This window comes from Petaurus breviceps, unplaced genomic scaffold (genome assembly GCF_028583685.1).
Source record: "Petaurus breviceps papuanus isolate PSGF00001 unplaced genomic scaffold, PetGlider_PUasm1.0 90064, whole genome shotgun sequence".
Lineage (NCBI taxonomy): Eukaryota > Metazoa > Chordata > Mammalia > Diprotodontia > Petauridae > Petaurus > Petaurus breviceps.
In genome coordinates, this window is record NW_027187173.1 from 657,134 (window position 1) to 679,162 (window position 22,029).

Below are 22,029 nucleotides of genomic sequence, written 5' to 3' on the forward strand. Positions count from 1 at the left end.
AGTGTTTGCTTCTGATAACCATCTCCCCCATTCTGCCCTCCCTTCTGTAAAGCCAAGCAAAAGCAGTTTTCCAGAGGACTGCTGCCGTGAACAGCTTTCAAGATTGATTACACAGTATAGTGAACTCTCTACTTATTCAGTAACAAACTAAGACAAAACATTCACAGAAATCAAAATACAGCATTCACAATGTTATAACTTCACAACTTATCACTGAAGTGGCCACACAGTTTTCACCAAACTGGTCACATAGTTTTAAGCAAAAGATAACATTCATTTAGTAAGAACTCAATTATTTAGTAAGTACTTAATTCAATCATCCTTAAGGAGGCCTTAATTGACACAAAGTACAAAGGTCAAAGTTCTCCACTCCTACATCACATTGTCTTAATCTCTTCAATCAAAAAGTCTTCCTTCTTCTTAACTGGAGAAGTCCTTAACTCAATCATCTAAATATAAAAGTCAGAGTTATCCACCCCTAGGCCACAGTAAGTCATGATTTTCTCAGTTTGCATTAAATACTCAAGGAGAGGTCTTTTCATCTTGACTCAAGGCAGGTTCTCAGCTTCCATGGTTCCCCTTCCATGGTCCCAGCTCCTGCCCGAATCTATCCAACTGCCACCTGGGTTCAAAGGCAGACAGCTCTCAGTTCTTTGTCCAGCTTCTTGTGCAGTTCCTGTTCCATACTGAAGCTCACAGTGTCTAGTCCACCTCAAGTCCTTCACAGTTTCTGTTCCTGGGAAGACAAAGCTTAACAAAGCCACAATAACATTTATGCACATTGCCAGCATCCTCATCAATTCACTTTCTGCCTGAGAAATCAACATAGACCCAACAATAAGGTCTGAAGAATCAACACAAATCATCAGTATAGTCCCAAGACCTCTGAAAATGTCAGCAAGACCCTCCTCCAGGATTTCTATAAACATACAAGAAAATCCTCTTTCAGGGATTCTGAACCATCAGCAAGGTCCTGGGTTTCTGTAAAAACAGCACTGTCCTCTATCAGCAGATGAATCTGACAAAGTACAGACACCACAGCCATGCCTCCTCCCAGTTCTTCTCTCTTCTCAGTTCTTCTCAATTCTCTGTTCAGTCCTCAGTTTTCATTTCTCTTCTCAGTTCTCTTCTCTCTCTCCAGATAGCAGCCCAGCCTCCAGATGCTTGCTCCCAGCAGTTCTGGCCTCTCTCAGCTTGGGCTTTTTCTTATATATAGTATTAGCTCCTCCCTTTTCTGCCCCTTCCTGTTATGTCAACAAGTCCATCCATTCACAAGTTCTGGGTCTTAATACTTGACACAATCATGAACTTGGAACAAGGTGCTAAGTATCTGTTTGACTGCAAATACAAGGGGCAGGGAAGATCTTCAAATTCTCATTACCTGTTACACCTTCTATCACCCTCCTTCCCTCTTATCCCCTTTCCCCTACTTTCCTATACAGTAAGATAGATTTCCATACCCAAATCAGTGTGTACGTTATTCCCACCTTAAGCCAAACTGTAAGATGACAGTAAGGTACATTCAATTCTTCTCACCTCCCCACTCTTTCCCTTCACTGTAAAAGCATTTTCTTGATACTTTTATGTGATATAATTTACTCCATTCTACATCTCCTTTTCTCCTTCTCCTAGTACATTCTTCTCTCTCACCCCTTAATTTTATTTTTAGATATCATCCCTTCATATTCAACTTACCCCGTGTCCTCTGTCTACATATGTATGCATGTATGTGTGTATGTGTGTATGTATGTATGTATGTATTCCCTTCATTCACTACCCTAATACTGAGAAAGGTCTCATGAGTTACAAATATCATCTTTCCATGTAGGAATGTAAACAATTCAATTTTAATATGTCCCTTACGAGTTCTCTTTCTTGTTTACCTTTTTATGCGTCTCTTGAGTCTTGTATTTGAAAGTCAAATTTTCTATTCAGCTCTAGTCTTTTCATCAAGAATGCTTGAAAATCCTCTATTTTAGTGAATGTCCATTTTTTCCTCTAAAAGAGTATACTCAGTTTTGCTGGGTAGGTGATTCTTGGTTTTAATCCTAGCTCCTCTGACCTCTGTAACACTATATTACAAGACCTCTAATCCCTTGATGTAGAAGCTGATAAATCCTGTGTTATCCTGATTGTGTTTCCATAATACCTGAATTGTCTCTTTCTGGCTGCTTGCAATATCTTCTCCTTGACCTGGGAACTCTAGAATTTGGCTACAAATTCTTATGAGTTTTCCTTTTAGGATCTCTTTCAGGAGGTGATTGCTGGATTCTTTCAGTTTCTATTTTACCCTCTTGTTCTAGAGTGTCAGGACAGTTTTCCTTGATAATTTTTTGAAAGAAGAAATCTAGGCTCTTTTTTTGATCATGATTTTCAGGTAGTCTAATAATTTTAAAATTACCTCTCCTGAATCTATTTTTCAGGTCAGTTGTTTTTCCAAAGAGATATTTCATATTATTTTCTATTTTCATTCTTTTTGTTTTGTTTTATAATTTCTTGATTTCTTATAGTCATTAGCTTCCATTTGCTCCATTCTATTTTTTTTGTTTTTTGCTTTTTGGACAGGGGAAGGCAGGGCAATTGGGATTAAGTGACTTGCCCAACGTCACACAGCTAGTAAGTGTATCAAAAGTGTTATTTTCTTTGGCATTTTTTTTAGTCTCCTTTAGCAAGCTGATGATACATTTTTCATGATTTCCTTGCATCCTCTCAATTCTCTTCCCAATTTTTCCTCTACTTCTCTCACTTGATTTTCAAAATCCTTTTTGAGCTCTTCCCTGGCCTGAGACCAATTTATATTTTTCTTGGAGGCTTTGGATGTAGGAGTTTTGACTTTGTTGTCTTCCTCTGGTTGTATGTTTTGATCTTCCTTATCACCAAAGTAAGACTCTATAGTCTGATTTTTTTTTCTTGCTTTTTGCTAATTTTCCTAACCTATTACTTGACTTTTTAACTCTTTGTTAAGGTAGGACTCTGCTTTGATTGTGGAGTGCATACTGTCCCAAGCTTCAGGGGTTTTGTGTAGCTATTTTCAGAGATATTTCTAGGGACTTGTAAATTTTTACTTCTTCCAAGGTTGTATGATCAAAGGAGAGATGTTACTCCCCTCCTGGTCTGTACGCTGGTCTATGAGTGACCACAAGTACTCTTTCCTGTCCTGGAACTGTGGAGAAGGGTTCCTCCCCACTGCTGCCACAAGTTCTGCCATGCCAGTACTCCTCCTCTCAGGACTGCGACCCAGATCCAGGCACAGCCAAAGCAAGAGAATCCTGCCTCAGCGCCAGCAAAAAGATCCTTGATCTGATCCCCCCACCACCTATGAGCCAAAAGCTCCAGAGGTAACTGCTGCTGCTGCACTGAGGCCAGACTGTGCTCTTCTCACCAAACTCTGACAGACTTTTCCTACTTACCTTTTAAGTTCTCTTTGGCATTTGTGGGTTGAGAAGTCTAGAAACCATCACAGCTGCCAGTGATTCAGTCCCTTGAGGTCTGCTCCAAGTTTGCTAGGGTTGCATCTGTGCTAGTCTGGCCCATGCTAGGCTGCACCCCTCTTTGGCTGATGCAAAAGACCTTTCCTGTCGACCTTCCAAGTTGTCTTGGGCTGGAAATTTTTTTCACTCTGTCATTTTGTGGGTTATGCTGCTATAGAATTTGTTTAGAGTCAATTTTTTACAGTTATTTGAAGGGGTTTGGGGGAGGGCTCAAGTGAGTCCCTACCCTTACTCCACCATCTTGGCTCTGCCCCAATTTAACATACTCTTAAATGTAACAATAGAATGTGCATAAGAGCAGCTTAAAGTCTCACAAATAATCTTATGTATTCATCTTTATACACTGAAATGTTCATGTTTAATAAATATGTTAAAAATTAAGTACATGTAAAACAAAAAATAAGTATGGAGACATAAATATACTGACTTGAATATATAGAAATCTTTTAAAGACTTATGGTTAGATAATAAATATTTATCATGGGGTACATGAATACAGTGCATAAAATAGGATGGGACAGAATATTTATAAAGAGACATTTAAAGAGGTAGATAAAATAAAGTATTATTAGTCTGACATTCACTTTTTATAAAAGATCAAAATATGAAGCAACTGATATTTACTAACCAATTTGATACTTCACTATTCTTAAATGAGAACACAAAATTATTTCAATGTTAAGAACCAGTACAACCATAACCTATACTCTGATTCTTTAAGGACCAGTATTTTCATGTTTTCCCTCCATTTATGCATATTACAAGTCCTCTACACCTTAAGTTACTAAAGCTGAAGAAAAAGTTCATATCCTTGCAGCCAACATGTTAATGAGTCTCTCCAGATGTAGCTAGGATGGTGCCTGGATAACAAGAATACAGTCTGTTGTTGGGTTCATACTCAAAATATTTCCAGCTTGTTGGATAGTCAGAATTTGTATTCCTCTGGCATAGCTTTTGAAAACCCAAGGTTATTTACATTCCTTAATGAAGCATTAAAGTAGCATTTTAGTAAAAGACAATTACAGTAGTTATCAATCTACAAAATATGTAACAGTTAGTCTTTCTTCCCCTTCAGAGTTTTGGTTTCCAAGTTACTGAAATTTCATAGTATCATCTTTAAATTATTTTTAAAAGCCCATAAGTTTTAAGAGATTAAAAAAACCCCAAAGTTCAGTCAACATTTTATTTGGAAAAATCAGGCAAAAATCAATATAGTTAAAAGGACAAAGAAATAAGCACCTGAATTGCTAATGGAGTTTCTTCATCTGGCATCATATACTGACACAGTAAAGATTTGGATCCAGTCTTATCAATCCATGAAGAAGAGGTATGCTGTTCAGTTATTTTTCTGATTTCTTTTAGTTTCTGCTCCAACTCCAGAAGGGACAAAGAATGCTTAAGGGAAACACTGGGAATAAAAAAAAGGTAAGTGGGGTAGAGTATACTAAATATTATACATTAATATACCTTGCTTCTTGATATCTGGTAGCTGAAAAAAACCCCAACACTTTAATAGACAGGATTCTAGCAGTCAGGCCAAGAATAGAGTAGGGATTTAGTAAAGCTATGCTTTTGGGGATTTCACAAAGTAAGTTCCATGGTAATTAATGATATTGTTGGCATGTGAAATATTTTTGTCTGTTTGGCTTATATAAAAGCCCTAGTGACACATTACCCTAAAAATGAAAAAGTTTCGAATATACCAAAACATTTCCATCAATGAGGAAGGGCTATAAGGAAGAGGAAGGATTCTCCTAAGTACTATAGGTAATAGTCATCCAAATTACAATTTGTCAAGTTGACTCAATCATCAAACTGATTTTAATTATTTTTTAATCTATCAGTGTTCTATGAATATAAAGGATAAAAAGTTCAAATTTACCAAGCTAGTCTTACCTTCCCAAAATTTTCTGTACAGCTTGTTTAACAACAGTAATCAACTCAGTCAGACCTATGAATACATAACAAAAACAAAAAACCCAAATAATTTCTTCATTACTACAAATAAAGTGAAACTAGTCAGTTTTCATATAAGCATCTTAGCATCTTACCATCTCCTAGGAGGTGCTGAATACTTGACAAATATTGCTGTTGGACTTCAGGAGGAGCAAGAAGTGTCTACAGAAGTGAAAAATCAAGTTGAGTCAAAGTGATTCACAAACGTCCTCATTTTCTTATTAAATTGTAAGTAACATTTGTATACAATTTTCTTGGTCTACATGCTACAGACCCAATTCCCCCAAATGGGCAAAGGACAGTGTCATGTAACATATAATGAAACTGGAAATGTGAATGTTAAAGGTTATAACCTTGTACCCAAGTTCATCATCTCCTGAAATACAGTCAACACAGTTATGCTACCAGAATATTTTTTTATGCAATACATGAACTTACAGAGCTTCTTGAAAGAAAGGAGAGACAGGTATCTATTTGGTGTGATAACTTACGGTGCCATTTTTGCCAACTGCTGCATTATCCAAATATATGTATCCACCAATAATATTTAATTGGACCCGCAGAAGGACAACAAGCATGCAAGTACTATATACAGCAACAATACTTCTTGTGAAACCTTCAAAGGGAAAAGGAAATAATTTTGTAGTTGTTAAAACTAAAATACACACATATACAACAAAACACATTATCCCAGTATTTTATTCATTCCCATGATTTATTACTTTTAAAAATATACATAATATTGTTTTGCAATTATAAGAAGCACAGAAATTTGTCAGTCCAAAACTTTCTTTAACCATAAAAATAAAGAGATACATAATAGTAAAATTAGGAAAGAAAAATAAATGTTTTTGTTTCTCATTTGATGTAAGAGGATATTCATTAGACCAAGTGGTTATTTTTTCAAAGTTTCCTACTATTTAAAGAGATCCAGTTTCTTAATTAAAATAATAAACCCAGGGGCAGCTAGGTGGCCCAGTGAATATAACACTGGCCCTGGAATCAGGAAGACCTGAGTTCAAATCCAGCCTCAGACACTTAACACTTACTAGCTGTGTGACCTTGGGCAAGTCACTTAACCCTAATTGCCCTGCCCTCCCCCCCTCCAAAAAGAAAAAAAATTAATAAACACAAAGAATTTTACAGTTATCAGCTTAGAAATCCAAGCTAGGATGACTGGAAGAGCGCTTAAGAGATGCAAAGTACAGCATGCCAAAAAACAGAAGACTGACCTTGACTGGCTCATCAAACTACATTATAGAACACCATTTGGTATGTATGAAAGGAAATGGGTAAAAAAAAATACTGGCTTAAAAAAAGAAGAGATTTATTAAGTAGCAATTTAAATAATACAGTTATAGGGTTTATAATTTGTAATTTGAAAAACAGCTCACTATCAGTTATATAAGAGTTAATTGTGAAGTTACTTCTTTTCTGCTGCCCATCTTCTGGTTATCCTATTATTCATAACCACCTTCACACCAGAAAGGGTAGAGGGCTTGCTGAAACTCAAATCTGTCATATTTTATAACTTATGAATAGTTCTGTAAAAAAGTTTAATGAAGGAGGTTGAAACTAATAACTCTGAAAGGCAGCAAGGACAGCAGGAAAACATTAGGAAGCCTTGGGTTTAAATCTTTACTATGCCATTTACTAGCTGTGTGACTTACAGATTAGTTCAACCTCTCTGAACCTCAACTTTCTTACAATAAGAGTCACAGAATTTGCACTAAAAAGTTTTATACAGATATGAACTATTATATAATTTGTTATTTAGTAATTGTTGTACTGAGTATAGTCAGTTTACAGTCTATAAATAGGAGGGAAGAAAAGAGTGAATTATTCTTTTTGTGTCAAAGAATTTTTAAAATACACCAACTCAAATATGATGGCAATACTTTCAGTCCCTCCCCTAAAACCTCCCTCAAAAACCTATGATATAACTCTAAGAATTTTTCATTATTAGGTTTTGGTTACTAAGTCTTTTTAGAAATGTAGAAAGCAATGAAAAAAAAAATCTTACTCTGGAAATGAACAGGAAATGGAGCCATAGCAGTTATCTAGTGAGAATGTCTAGACCTGTGATTTCACTGGTGCAGAGAATTTCCAGTTGAGGAACCCTCCTCTACCATTAGATCCACGTCTCCTCTGCAACTTTCTGGAGATTCAGAGTTTTAGAGACTTGCCTAGATCACTGTGAGGTTAAGGGAACTGCTCAGGGTCATACAGGCAGGACGTGGCAGAGAACAGAACATACTGAGAGACAGGATGGTACAGTGGCTAGAGAGTTATCTTTGGAGTGAGAAAGGTTCAGGTCCCATCTTTGACCAGTTATTTACACACATTTTAATTAAACGTATGATCATTATTTCTGAGAATTTGTAAAGCAGTTATATGCTTTCTACAGTTATAGAGATAGAGCTTGGGCCAGTAATTTCGCTGATAATGGGGAATTCTTTGGAAACGGAAATTTCCTCTACCGATGCAGGTCAATATGTTCTCTACAACTTAGTCTTCAAAAATTGATTGAAGTGCTCAGATATAAAGAGACTTGACCAGGGTGAAACAGACAGTATATGTTAGAGGCAGAACTTGAACCCATGTCTCCTGGTTCCAAGGTCAACTAACTATCCATTACACCATGCTGCCTTCTTCTTCTAATACCATTCTGAAATTTTCAAGCTAAAACAAAACAATTTTTAAAAAGTCTTATCAGGGATGTTTATGTTGTAAAGTATAGTTGAGTAAAGCTACCAATTACCTTGAATAAAATCAATTTTTTATTCACTTTAATTGTGACAGCAAAGGTATAAAGAACCCAAACACCTACTGTGGGCTACTTTATGTGTTCTAGACCATATTATCTAAGAATCAACCACAGAAAAAGCACTAAAACTGACAGTAAGAATAACAACAACAAACCCTTATATTTTAGAATTATAAGTATTTCAGTTACATTTTAACATTCACACATAAAATATGCAAACTCACTTATTATCTTCAGATCCTCCCATATTTCTAACTTGTTTGAAGGCCTGAGGGGAGAAAACATTATAATACTTAAATTCAGAAAAATGAGAAATTAATCTACAGAATCTAAAAGAAAAAGTGTTGTTATAAAACATACTATTAAAATCAACATACAAATTATTAAGAAACATTGTCTATCTTCATAATGCAGGTACTATGACATGCTGTGTTCATTATGTGCATGAATAACAAAAGGGCACTACAACACTGCATGTTTCTGAAATAAGTCTTTCAAATAGATGGAAAATAGGATCTAAATCATGTCATTTTTACTTTCTTGCTATAAAGAAAACCAGAAGAAGGAAATGCAGTTAAATAGAAGTATATATCATATTATGCCTTAAAAAGGCAAAGAAAAGAATGGATGAAATTGGTTTTATTGTGTATCCAAAGGAAAGAGAAACATTATTTCATAGGATATTTGGTCATCTTACAGTAGTAATGATGGTAAGTATTTGCAAAAAGACCATCATTAAAATAACTGCAGCCAATACACCAATTTTAGCAGTTAAGGATAAACTCTATACAGGATTTGATAAAACCCTCTATTTTAAATCAACATGCACTCTGATCACTTTAATGCAAAGGTAGAAAAAGATGAGGATAGGGGCGGCCAGGTAGCACAGCAAGTAAGAGCACCGGCTCCAATGTTGAGAAGACCTGGAGATCGAATCCTGGACTCAGACACTTAGCATCCACCCAGAAACACCTGGCCGTGTAACCTTGAGCAAGTTACTTAACCCCAATTGCTTAGGGGCGGCCAGGTGGCTCAGCGAGTAAGAGCACCGGTTCCAGTGTTGGGACGACCTGGAGATCGAATCCCGGGCTCAGACACTCAGCACCACACCCAGAAATAATAACTGGCCGGGTAACCTTGAGCAAGTTACTTAACCCCAATTGCTTAAAAAAAAAAAAAAGATGAGGATAGCCTGGGGAGGGTTGAGGAATGAGAGAGACCAAGAACTAACAGATTAAGTAGAAGCCTCACACTATTGCATCACAAACTTTTTCTTCAAGGAAAATGTAGGATTTGGACATGGTGAGCACCAATTATATTGCCAAAAAAATGAAATCGATTATATTTTAACAAACATGAAAAGACATTATTGATATGGAAGTTATCATAATACCATAGATTTATAGAGTTGGTAGAAGGGACCTGAGAGGTCATTTAGCACAAGCTTCTCATTTTATAGATGAGGAAAATGAGTCCCAGAGACATTAAGAGACTTCTCACTCATAGTAAGTGGCAGATGTGGAATGTGAACACAAGTCCTCCAACTCCAAGATTTTTCCTCTTATCCCTAAAAAGTTCCTTGTGTAAATTCGCTGATTTGTTAAGGCAAAAATCAAAGCTTGCTTATTAAAAATAAAAAGAATGAGTAAAATAGGGAGTAATTTTATCCTGAGTTTTTAACAATTAGCAATGTAAAATGGTAAAGACAACAGAGATGACATCAACACTGATTATATTAACTACACAGAAATTTAACCACTGTAAATCTATTGCCCTAAGAAGAAGACCTGAAGAGTCAAGAATTTGGCACTGTGATAAAGATGGAATGCTTTACCTCGTAGATTTGCATTCTAGTCTCAGAGTTCTACCATTTATACATGGAATGTGTGATTATGGTAAAACATCAGCTCTCTAAGCCTCAGTTTCTCCATCTTTGATGTGGCAGTGACAGTCATAGTACTGCCTACCTCACAGGGCTATTGCAAAGATCAAGTGAGCTAGTCTATGTAAAAGCTTTTTACTTATTGTTTTAGAAAAAATATTCTTTAGTTGTTTCACTTGTATGCTCTTCTCAAAAACATTTATTAAGCACCAATTGTATATAGGGATCAGGACTAGAGGTGGCATAAAGTTTAGCTAAGAAATGACCTCATGGCCCATACAGTCTAAAAGGAGGGAAAGACATATAGTTAAGTATAGGAAAAAGAATTAGACTGGTGATTCTACTAGTATGGGAAACTTTGGAATGGACAAACCTCTCCTAATGAATGTTGGTACCTTTTCTGCAACTTAATAGTTTTAGGAAGTTGCTGGGGCACTAAAATTTAAGTAACTTATTCAGAGTAACATAAGCAACATGCATCAGAAGGCAGGTTTTGAACATGGGTCTTTTGGCTCCAAGGATGGCTCTCAATTCACTAAGTCTCACTGCCTCTTCTAGATAACTGTAAAATATAATGATATATAAGTACATTAGGAGGTGAAAAACAAGTTGCTATATGAAACCTAGATGCTTTCGTGGATTGTAAGCTCAATATGAGCCAATAATGGAATATAGCAACCAGAAAAAACCAATCTGATCTTAGTTTGCATTAAGAAGAAGAATGTCCAGGAGAGAGGCCAGATATCTGGTTGCCTTGTCTGCATCTCAAATTCAATATATCCAAAACTGAATCAATTACCTTTCTCTATAAATTGACCCACTGCTCTAAATCCACTTTCTACTGAGAGCACTTCCACCTTTCAAGTCACTTTTCAATATGCAAACAATTCCCACTGCTTTCAGTTTCTCCTTTTTTCAATAAATCCTCCATATAGACACTAAAATAATCTTCTGAGGGTGAAAGTCTAAGCCATTCTTCTACACAAAAACCATTAGCAAAAATCATTGTAAATCTATTGCTCTAATAAGAAGACCAAAAGAGTCAATAATCTGTTACTAAGATAAAAATGGAGTGCATCCTAGATGGAATTCTGGTCTCACATTTCTACCATTTATACTTAGTGGTTCCTATTGCCTCTAGTATAAGACACAAAAATCTTAGTCTAGCACGTAAGGCACTCCATACCCTATCTCCAATGTACCTTTCTAGTATTAATCACACCAGTTCCTTTTATGCACTCTTTGTTCCAGTCAAACTGGAAAATGAGCTGTTCCTCATATTTCATATGCCATATGCCACATTTGTATATTACTGAAATGCACTCTATTGTCCTCTATGGCCTTATGGAATGCTTGTTTTCCTTTAGGTTCAGTTCTTTCTGAGCTGTACCCTTCTCTAATTCCCCTAGGCAAAAATGTTTTTCTTTCTTTCTAAGTATTCCTAGAACATTTTGCCTAGATTTCTTCTTTTACTATTACACCCCACTTTGTATTATGCTTATCTGCATATGTCTTATTAGTCCCAATAGGAGGTAGACTCTTTGAGGGTAGGAGTTTGTATCTCCAACACCTAGGACAATACTTTACACTTAAACGTCCAGCAACAAGCATTTAATAAGCTCCTCAGGAACTTTGCTAAGCACTAGAAATATAAAGAAAGGCAAAAGATAGAATCTGCTCTCAAGGAGCTTATAATATAATGGGGTTGAGAGTCTAAATATTTGCTGTACTTAATTTGTTGTGTTATTTTGAGCTGACATTTCTTTGATATTGACGAAATTTCACTTTGTTTTAAATTAATTTATTGTGGTATGTCTCAGATTTTTTGCCCTTTTCCAAAAGTAAAACTCTTCACACTTAATAGCAGACAAACCATGGCATCCTAAATAGTTGTCAAATAATAATCACAAAACACACTTGATCATGGATGTTCTTTCTTCAACCACAAGCCACAAAAAACTGGTACTTTTATATATCTAATTACATTAGCTAGAAACAGAAATGAGAATTTAAGTACATATACTCCCAGAAATCTTATCATGATAAAAAAAATTCCTTCAAATGACAATCATCACGAAGGCACATCTCTTAGACAACTTTGTTTCATGCTTTGACCAGGCAACAAACTCCAGCTGTATTCATTTCATATGAAAACATGCTATATTGCACATACTTGTGACCTCTTAAAGCAGTTTCAAACTAGGAAACTTCCTGGAAACAAATGAATAAAACATTTATACCAAGTGCTTCAGCTAAGTGCTGGGAATGCAAAGAGAAAAGTAAGACAGTCCCAGCTTTCAATAAACTAGCATTCTAATGAAGGAGACAACACATATGGAAAGTTTCAGCTATAAGTCAGGGAAAAAAGTCCCATGGTCCTTAGGGTGCAGTGGCAAAGCAGATAGTAATGCCTTTTCTTTAATGTAATTTCCACTGATAACAATCATATGATTTTTGACTATTGAACCATTTGACAATTCCAAGGGTTTCAGTGGCAAGATAATTTTCTGGGTCTTTGGTAGCTATATTGTAGGACCTACAGGAGCAGCTGCCAGGTTGCAGCTCCACAGGGGGTTGATTCCAAGGCCGAAAGCTGAGGATACTGGGCTAGAAGCACTGTTATTATCAAGGCTCTTGGGCTTAGGGTCATGGCCTGTCTCCACGGGGGTCTTAAGGGAGATGGTGGTGGTGGTGGCTTGACCACCTGGTCAAACCTGACCTGGCACATGCTGCCTCTTGTCTCTCCCTCAGGGAGCCCCTGTTCCTTCAGTTAGGCTAGCTAGCCTGCTCTGTGGGTGGTAGATGATTGGCTTAATTATATACATGGCTACCTATATTACCACAGAATACTGACAGCTACAACAGATACTACAACATTGTATTATCATAGGATCATATATTTGGAGCTGACAGGACTAGAGAGATCATCTAGACCATAATTTTAAAAAAGGAGGAAATTGAAACCAAAAGAGGTTACATGGCAGAGACAGGATTTGAACCTCAGTATAATGACTGCAAATCCATTGTTCCTTCCATTGTACCATGCAAATTATACTTTTCTGTCATGGAAAGCCCAAAGACAACTTCTTTTTATTCCTCCCAATTAAATAAATTGTTTTTTTAAACATTCTTTTATTTTTAAATTTTGAATTTCAAATTCTCTCCCTCCCTTCCACTCCTTCCCCCACCCACTGAAAAGGCAAGTAATATATCAGTTATATATGTGATGTCATACAAAACATATCCATCTTAGCCATACTGCAAAAGAAGTGAGAAAATTGTATTTCAGTTTGCACTTAGTTCAGCAGTTCTCTCTGGAGGTGGATAGCATTCTTTCATCATAAGTCCTTTGGAATTGTCTCAGATCATTGTATTGATCACTGCAGCTAAGTCTTTCACAATTGACCATCATTACAACATTTCTGTTACTGCACACAATGATTTTCCAATTTTTCCCCTTCACTTTGTATTAGTTCATATAGGTTCCAAAGACAATGTTTATTGCTTTATTAAAGACTTTTTAAAACAAACAAAAAAAGACACTTTCAGCTGCCTCACACTTGTCTTTGTGTCAACGTTGCATTTACCCAAATGTATTTAATAGATTATTTCCATTTCCAAGACTGTATGGTCACAGGGCAGACACTATTCTCACCTCTGATCACTGTATAACACTCCCATTTTTGTGCCACAAAAAAAGTATATTCCTATGAATCTGTAACCTTATGGATATGAGTGGTTCCTCTAATGTTCAGAGAATAACATTCTAGGACACTGTTGTTCATATCCTCCTATAAGGTCATCCAAGGTACCCAACCAATATGAGGGAAGGGAAGAGCTTTGCTGTTTTCTCCTAATAGCATGAGAATACAACACATGGTTTACCCACTGTTTATGCAATGACCTTATAAGGTGACTAGTCCATATTCTTTTGTAAACATTTATTTCTTCAATGATATCCATTAGTTGGATTCTTCTACAAAGTTACTTTATGCTGAACCCTGCTCCCATCTATAATCTGCCTCTACATTTCCCTTAGTGATACTCACTTTTAATTCTTTGGAGACTGTAGGGTTCCACGACTAGAGGTCATAACTACAACAATGGCAAAATCCTAGCTGATATACTGTGAGCTTTCTCAGCATACTCACTCCTGCTCTAATCATGCTTAATGTGTTTCTACTTAAGATACATTGCTTATTTTTCTGTGCTAGAAGTCTCTATCTCCCATAGAGAAGCTTGTATGTGAGATAATTTCATAAATGAATTCGGCCCTAAAAATGTCTTCAGGCAAAATATTTTCATGACCTTGCTTAACTGCTGAACTAAATGTCTGATTTCCACATATTTTCCCTCCTAGGCCTGGTCAATGTAGCCAAAAATAAAAGAGACTAGGCAGACACAGGGAAAAAAAGATGGGGCAAATATATGACCAAAATATCATTCAGATACAACAATAAACATAGCTTACATTTACATGGCATTTTATATTAAACATAACTATGTGAATGCATATATATATACACATATGTATATTATATGTATATATAATTTTAATTAATTCTTATGACAATCCTGTAAGGCAGATCCATTTTACAGATGGGTGAACAAAATGAGTGATACAGCTAAGTGGCAAAGCTGGAACTAAAACCTATGCCTTCTGGCTTTAAGTTCTGTGCTCTTAACAGACAACACGCTGGTGTTTCCAGCAGAATGATTTAGATAGTAGACTGGCAGCTAAAGAATTTGGGGTTTATGGAAATTAAGTTTAATGTTAAGATAGAGAGATAGGGAACAGATAATGAATGGAAGGACAGGTTGAGAATGGTGATCAAGACTGGAGGACAATGCTGTGAAATGTCAATGACAAGTGTGTCTAAGTATTTTAAAATAATTTGTAGGAAATAACAAGCAAATAAAATATGATTACAAGAGCATTTAAGCTATATTAATTAAAATAACCTCTGTGAAATTATTTTCTAATCCCAACTAAATATTTAACTATTTTCTTAAGTTTTCCCATATTAATGTATAAAAGCCTTTATGAAACTTCATAATCCTAAATTTAAAGTGTTCCTGTGTATTGGAAAGATAATTTCTATTTCCATGAAACTGTAAATTTGGGATTATGTAGATTTATGTATTAAATACATTTTTCTTGTATTTACCTGTTCTTCAGAAGAGCTGTGAGGTTCTCAGAATTTAATTGCTGCATTAAGGCATCTCTCAGTGTGGGAAGCATCGATAGCACTGTAATTCAAACAAAAATGCCAGTTAAGACACAAAATTTTATTTGAATATCTTGAATGAACAGTCTTAAGCTGTTTTTATTTTTTTAATATTCTTTTCTTTTTAAATTTTGAGTTCCAAATTCTCTTCCTTTCTTCTACTCCTTCCCCCCTGCCCACTGAGAAGGCAAGCAATATATCAGTTATATATTTTGAAGCCATGAAAAACACATCCATCTTAGCCATACTGCAAAAAAGTAAGAAAATTATTTCAATTTGCATTCAGTTCATCAGTTCTCTCTGGAAGTGGACAGCATTTTTTCATCATAAGTCCTTTGTAACTGTCTCAGATTATCATATTGATCACTGCAGCTAAGTCTTTCACAGTTGACCCTCATTACATCACTACTGTTACTATACACAATAATTTTCCAATTTTTTCCCCTTCACTTTGTATCAGTTCACATAGGTCCCAAAGGGTAAATGAATGAATGAATGACTAAATAAAAAGTGAAGTCTTAAGCTATTTTGTAATTTAAAACATTTGGTAGGTATATGTTGGCAAAGAGAGTGAAGAATGGAAATTCAAATTAGTGTCTCTTTTTACTTACAGCTTCTGCTTCACATTTCCATACTAATTTATGGCAAAAGGGCTTATTAAAAAACAAGAAGAGATAAACAGTTTTGCATTTTGGTAAAAAGAACACTAGTCAGGGGAACCAGAGACCTAGTTTTGTTTCTATCACTGCCTCTGTGACTTTGGATGTGATTTATTATATATCTCTGTGTTACTGTACATAATCTTTATCCTTAAATGACAGGAATGCTGTAGAGATAAAATGAGATTCTATGTGAGAGAGTGCTATGGAAATAATGCAGTAGGTGCAATGTAATATACAAGTTATTATTTCATTTACTGATGCTAATAATAACCTAAGAAACTCCAAATAAACATACAAATGTAAATAAAAATTTCTGATACTAGAGTTTATAATTTAAAATGACAAAATGAGGAAAGAGTGATGCAAAACAAAGCTATTAAGAATAAACCACTAATTCTACAATGTAAAAATGAAAAATAAATATACATTTAATTTATCTGACTAAATATGTCTTTTAGATGATCTTCTATATTAATTTTTTAGAGACTATGGTGTTTCCATTAATTATAGCTATACAGTATTTGGTAAAACTACTAATATTAAAAAGATGGAAGCTTGGGATCACTGTGAGGGTCTGTTACTTAAACTAAAGAGACTGTACATTACAAACAGAAGGTCCAGTCAATGCTGAGAGCAAAATGCCCTTTGATTTAACTCATTTAAAAGAAGACCATCTAAAAGAGCATGGCAGGGTAGGCTGGGGCAGTCCACCAATTTCCTCACCCTGTGTTAACCTTCGGCATCTCTAAAGTTGTAAGAGTTGGATAGTCTGTCTACTTTCAGGAACCTTGCCAATTCCTTTTATTTTTTTAAGAGTATTTTATTTTTTTTCAACTACACATAAAGATAATTTTTGACATTATTATTTTTTCTTTTTTTTGGAAGGGGAAGGGCAGGGCAATTGGGGTTAAATGACTTGCCCAAGGTCACACGGCCAGTAAGTGTTAAGTGTCTGAGGCCGCATTTGAACTCAGGGTCTCCTGACTCCAGGGCTGGTGCTCTATTCACTGTGCTACCTAGCCACCCCAACATTCATTCTTTATAAAATTTTGAGTTCAAATTTTTCTCTCCCTCTACTCTATCCTTCCTAAGATGGTAAGCAATTTGATGCATGTTATATTTGTGCAATAATATACAGAGGTTCCCAAACTTATTTGGTCTATCACCCACCTAAAAAAACAGTACTCAACATCCTCCTAGGGTTAGATTAACCCTTATTTTTATTCAATGCCCTTCAATTGCACCCAAGGTTACTACTGCCCCCTGGATCATTTCACTGCTCCCCAGGGGGTGGTATTGCCCACTTTGGGAATCTATGCAACATATTTCCATGTTAGTTATGTTGTGAAAGAAGAAAGAGAATAAAAGGAAAACAAATATGAAAGAAAAAAAGTGAAAACTATATGCTTCAGTCTGCATTCCAATTCCATAAATTCTTTCTCTGGATGTGGAGAGAATTTTCCATCATGAGCCTTTTGGAATCATCTTGGATCACTGCATTGCTGAGAAGAGCTAAGTCAACCACAGTTGATCATTGCACAATGTTGCTGTTACTGTGTACGATGTACTCCTGGCTCTGCTCACTTCACTTTGCATCAGTTCATGTAAGTCCTTGCAGGTTTTTCTAAAAGTTCACTAACCACCTCTTGAATATTAAGCTCTAGAATATTCCCTCACTAGCCAGTCTGAGAAACCTGTCAATACACATAATAAGGTTAAGTCCTGAATGATTTCTTTAAAAAAGATATATGAAATGCTTTATTATGATCTAAATGGATAAAAAAAAGGGAATGAAAGTAAGAAAATTCACTACTTGGCAGGGGATAGGGAGGGGGGGAGAGGATAAGGAGAGGGATCTCTAGAGGGAAGGGTGAGGGAATAGGTTAAAGAGGGGTATAAAAGGGTGTTTAGATCAATGGGAATGGGATGATAGTGGAGGGATCCTTGGGAAGATAAGGGAAGAATCTCTAGAGGGGAGGGTGAGGGAATAGCTTACAGGGGGTTATAGAAGGGTGTTTAGATTTATGGGAATCAGAGGATAGGGGAGGAATCCTTAGGGAGGGGAGGTAGGCTAAGTAATAGGAGGGCAAGACAGTGGGTAGAAATAAAGGAAATAAGAGATACACACAAACAAAAAAACAAATATCAGGAGTAGAATTTGTTAGGGAAAGCATATGTCTATATATGTACATGTGTATGTATACATGCATGTGTATGTATATATATATCTATATATAAATATATCTGCACTTAATTGTAGCCTTCAGGGGGGAGAAGGAGGGGTACAAGGTAAAAAGTGCATAGCAGAGAGCAAAACTTACAAGGAAGCAAAGAAATGATGGACAGCTCTCAACACAACATGTAATATTTTTCATACAGGCTTTCTTGAAATGAAAATTTATTGCTACATCTTTTGAATCCTTTCTTTATGTTCTGCTGTACATATGAATTTTTTTTCTTTTCTTACTTTGTATTTAACTTTCAATATTTAAGTTTATGATACATTTCTTTTTCTTTTCTCTACTTTGCATCTGATTTCTTTCTGGTCTAAAGTTTAAAAAAATCACCACTTAATATTGTGGCAATCTTAGATTTGAAACTTAAGGGAAAGTAATTGAGGTCCAAAACAGCTAAATATTGCAGGTCCAAAACACTGAATTACATATTTTTTAAACTTCCACATTCACTCTGAAACTCATTCATCTCCTTCAGCATCCCAAAGATTAGGCACGTTTTGTTCAGCTATACAACAGTCACAAACACATGATCCCCCTGACATCACAAGACAGTTGCCTATAAAATTAGACCACTGATGCTGGGCCCTACCTTACAGGTCATCATCTTCATCAGGGAAAACAGTTGTTTAAGCAATCTGTAAGTCCTGTTCATACTGTGTTGACAGTGCTAGGTCCATGAAAAACCTCTGAAGGTGCAAGAGCAGGTATTGCAAAAAAACTCCAAATTTGGGTCTCCAATAAGTTCTCTAGCAAGCCAAAGGAAGGGCTTCTAAAAGATGTTTTTACTTTTGGCTGAAATGTCATAATATTGGAGATTCTTCATTTTAAAAAGATCATGCAATTGCATTTTTGTCATCTTTCCATCATTCAATTAGACAGAAACTGAGATACTTCTGGAAAAACCATCATGATCGCCACCCAAGGAAAACCAACTCCAAGTGGAATTCAACATTCTATTAGTTGGTGATGGATGTTCTGGAAAAGCCCCTCACTTGACTGGTGAATCTGGGAAGTATGTAGCTACTTCAGATGTTAAAGTTCATCACTATACTTTGAATGCATAATTGCAACACAAAACTTGAATTTTAAAGGCAAACAATGAAAACATGCAATGTGCACAGGGAGCTCTTTATAATGGTATGGGGAGTAAAACTAGTGAAGCATCTAATGCGATACCAGTCACGCCACAAACTTGCACACAAAGTTCTTCTCATCTTTTCTCTACTGTGCATAGTCATAAATGTTTATTAGAGGTCCTTTTAACAACTGTTTGTATTTTTTCCCATCAACTTCTCATGAAAAGACACTCTCTTTAGGCACACACGCTGAGGTAAGTACCCACTAGAATGAGAGTTCCTTGAAGAAAACACTATTTTTGCCTTTGTTTGTATCCCTGGTGCTTACCACAGTGCCTGAAACACAGTAGATCTTTTCCTCCAATTACATGTAAAAACAATTTTAAACATTTAAAAAAATTTTTGATTTCCAAATTCTCTCCCTTCCTCTCTTCTCTCCTCCCTCACTGAGAAAGCAAGGAATTTCATTTAGTTTATACATGTATGGTCATGCAAAACATATAGGCTGTTCAGCGAGAATTAACACCTCCGGTGTGAGGGCTTGCCAGATCCTTTTCAGGGCTGCTTATCCACTTTTGGTGTCCACTTTGCACTCAACTCTCACCTGTAGCTCCAAGAAGCCGTAGCATTTGTAGTGGTCACACCCCGATAAAAACATTTTGGCAGACAGGCTAAATCAAGTTTAGGGGAACCAACAGGTCTCAAACCCATTGGTGAGCTGGGGGATGTCCAAGCATGTAAAGACTTCCCTGGATAGAATGGATGGATGAGAACAATTTGTTCTGATGGCCAAGTGTGGAGTGCTTAGAGCTTGGTCAGATATCCAAGACGCCAAGGTCATCCCCTGGATCCTGGGCCATTGTCAGTCATCTTGACTTTGTCCTGCCACTGGATTTTGATGACTCTGGAAGAGAGAGTGAGGCTGACAACTTTTTGCAACTCTACCTCACTTAATCCAATTCAGGTGAGTCAAGACATCACTTCCTAATGTCACTGGTCCTCTTTGAAAAGGAAGGACAAACATCTGTTTTCCTGTGATTTCTCCTATTAGATTATGAGCTCCTTGAAGGCAAAGATTATCTTTTGTCTCTTTTTTTATCCCAAGGTTTATTTAGCATAGTACCTGGCACATAATAGTTGAAAAATTAATCAACTGAGGCAGTTTCCAGTATAGTGTGAAGTAAATATTCAGTAATCTTGGTCTGGAGTATAATCCTGCTATCTTTTCCCTTATCTCTAACCCTTTCTAATGCCATGCCACCTTCCATGTGAACTTACATATTCTTGCTCTATCCTCTACAAGATGTACCTTCCCAGGTGCCCAACCATCTTATTTCTGTTAGCTTGAGTCAGTATTGAGAGATATGTCTCTGGATCCTATGGAAGCTTATCTCCAGAAATGTCCACCACACATCCCAATAGCACAGTCCCTCGACCTGTTTCTTACCCTCTTTCCTACCTCTGTAGGGTTCGGTCACACTGCTGCCAAGCGGTTCCCTTTTTGCTGACTATACCAAACTCCCACTCCTCTACATTCTATCTGTAGTATTTTATCCTCGTTCTCCCACCAATTCAAAGGCAAGGCAGTAAACTGAACATCTTTCACCCATCTATCCTCTTGTGTCTTGACCCATCATGACCTGGGCCCCCTGATTTCACCCTCTCCTCTCTCAACCTGAGAGAGATTTTCCTGCATTCTTACCTATTATATTGATATATTAATGAGTTTTAATTTCTCCCCTGAAAAATTAATTTCATCTATGTACTCTCTTCTTGATTTTCCATTATATCTCTTACTTCACAATTACTTTGCCCATTGTTTCTCTTTGCCTTTACAATGTTACTTATATAATGAGAATTTTAGAAAGAAAAATAGAATATTCCACCCCCACTCCCATACACAGATAGACACAACCCATTTCCTTGTCTAATCCTAGATATATTAATACTTTTCTCCCCTTATATTTGGTCTCAGGTGTGTAAGATGTACTGTTTTGGGATGCCATTCAATGTCCTTCATGCTTCAGAACGTCATATTCCAATTTTCCATTTGATTTCATATAATGTCAGAACAATACTGTGGTTATTCTTTTTCTACTTGTAATTTGAATTCTTTTTCCTTGCTACCTGCAAGACGCAAGCTTTGATGACACAGTTCTTGATTGCAATGTTTGCTGGTAATTTAAATTTTGGAGTCCCTTTCTGTTGGCTTTCTTTGGATCCTCTCAATCTGATTTTTTTCATCTGTTTCCAGTGTTTCTTCACATTTTTTCTGTATGATTTCTTGGGGTATGGTATTCAGACATTCTTTTTTCATATTTTTTTCTGGAAAGTCTATAATCTTAAATGATCTCTTTGCAAATATTCAAATTTGGTATTCTTTTGAACTCTTTTACAGGTTATACTGATCTTTTAAAAAATTATTGTATTATTTCTTTTTACCTCTGCACTTTCATAGTTCAATTATATGTTTTCTTCATAATTTACTGACATTGGAGTATGTCTGTCTTTCATTCTAACTTCTTTAATCTCTGATTAGATTTGCTGATTAGCTCCTCAAAAGTTCTAATTTCTGTCCTTATTCCTCTTACTACTCTTCTGAACAATTCTGGAGATCCTTAAGTGGTGCTTGATTCTTATATTGGGGTAACCTGAAGAATTTTCTTTGGTGATGTGTTAATCCACTGAGATGAAGTTTTTCTTTGAATAGCTTCTCATCATTTTTTGTCT

The 22,029-nt window shown here is 36.1% G+C and overlaps 1 protein-coding gene across 3 annotated transcripts in view; it reads right to left on the reverse strand.

Moving 5' to 3' along the window:
* PEX3 (peroxisomal biogenesis factor 3) overlaps positions 1-22,029 on the reverse strand; it is a 59,794-nt gene that overhangs the window by 26,175 nt on the left and 11,590 nt on the right. For all 3 annotated transcript variants that reach the window (XM_069107463.1, XM_069107465.1, XM_069107464.1), the window contains 6 exons: positions 15,265-15,346; positions 8,439-8,482; positions 5,939-6,063; positions 5,543-5,609; positions 5,388-5,442; positions 4,731-4,899 (listed from right to left, as the gene is read on the reverse strand). In XM_069107463.1, coding sequence (XP_068963564.1) covers positions 4,731-4,899; positions 5,388-5,442; positions 5,543-5,609; positions 5,939-6,063; positions 8,439-8,482; positions 15,265-15,346 — 542 coding nt within the window. The remainder of the gene's footprint in view (positions 1-4,730; positions 4,900-5,387; positions 5,443-5,542; positions 5,610-5,938; positions 6,064-8,438; positions 8,483-15,264; positions 15,347-22,029) is intronic.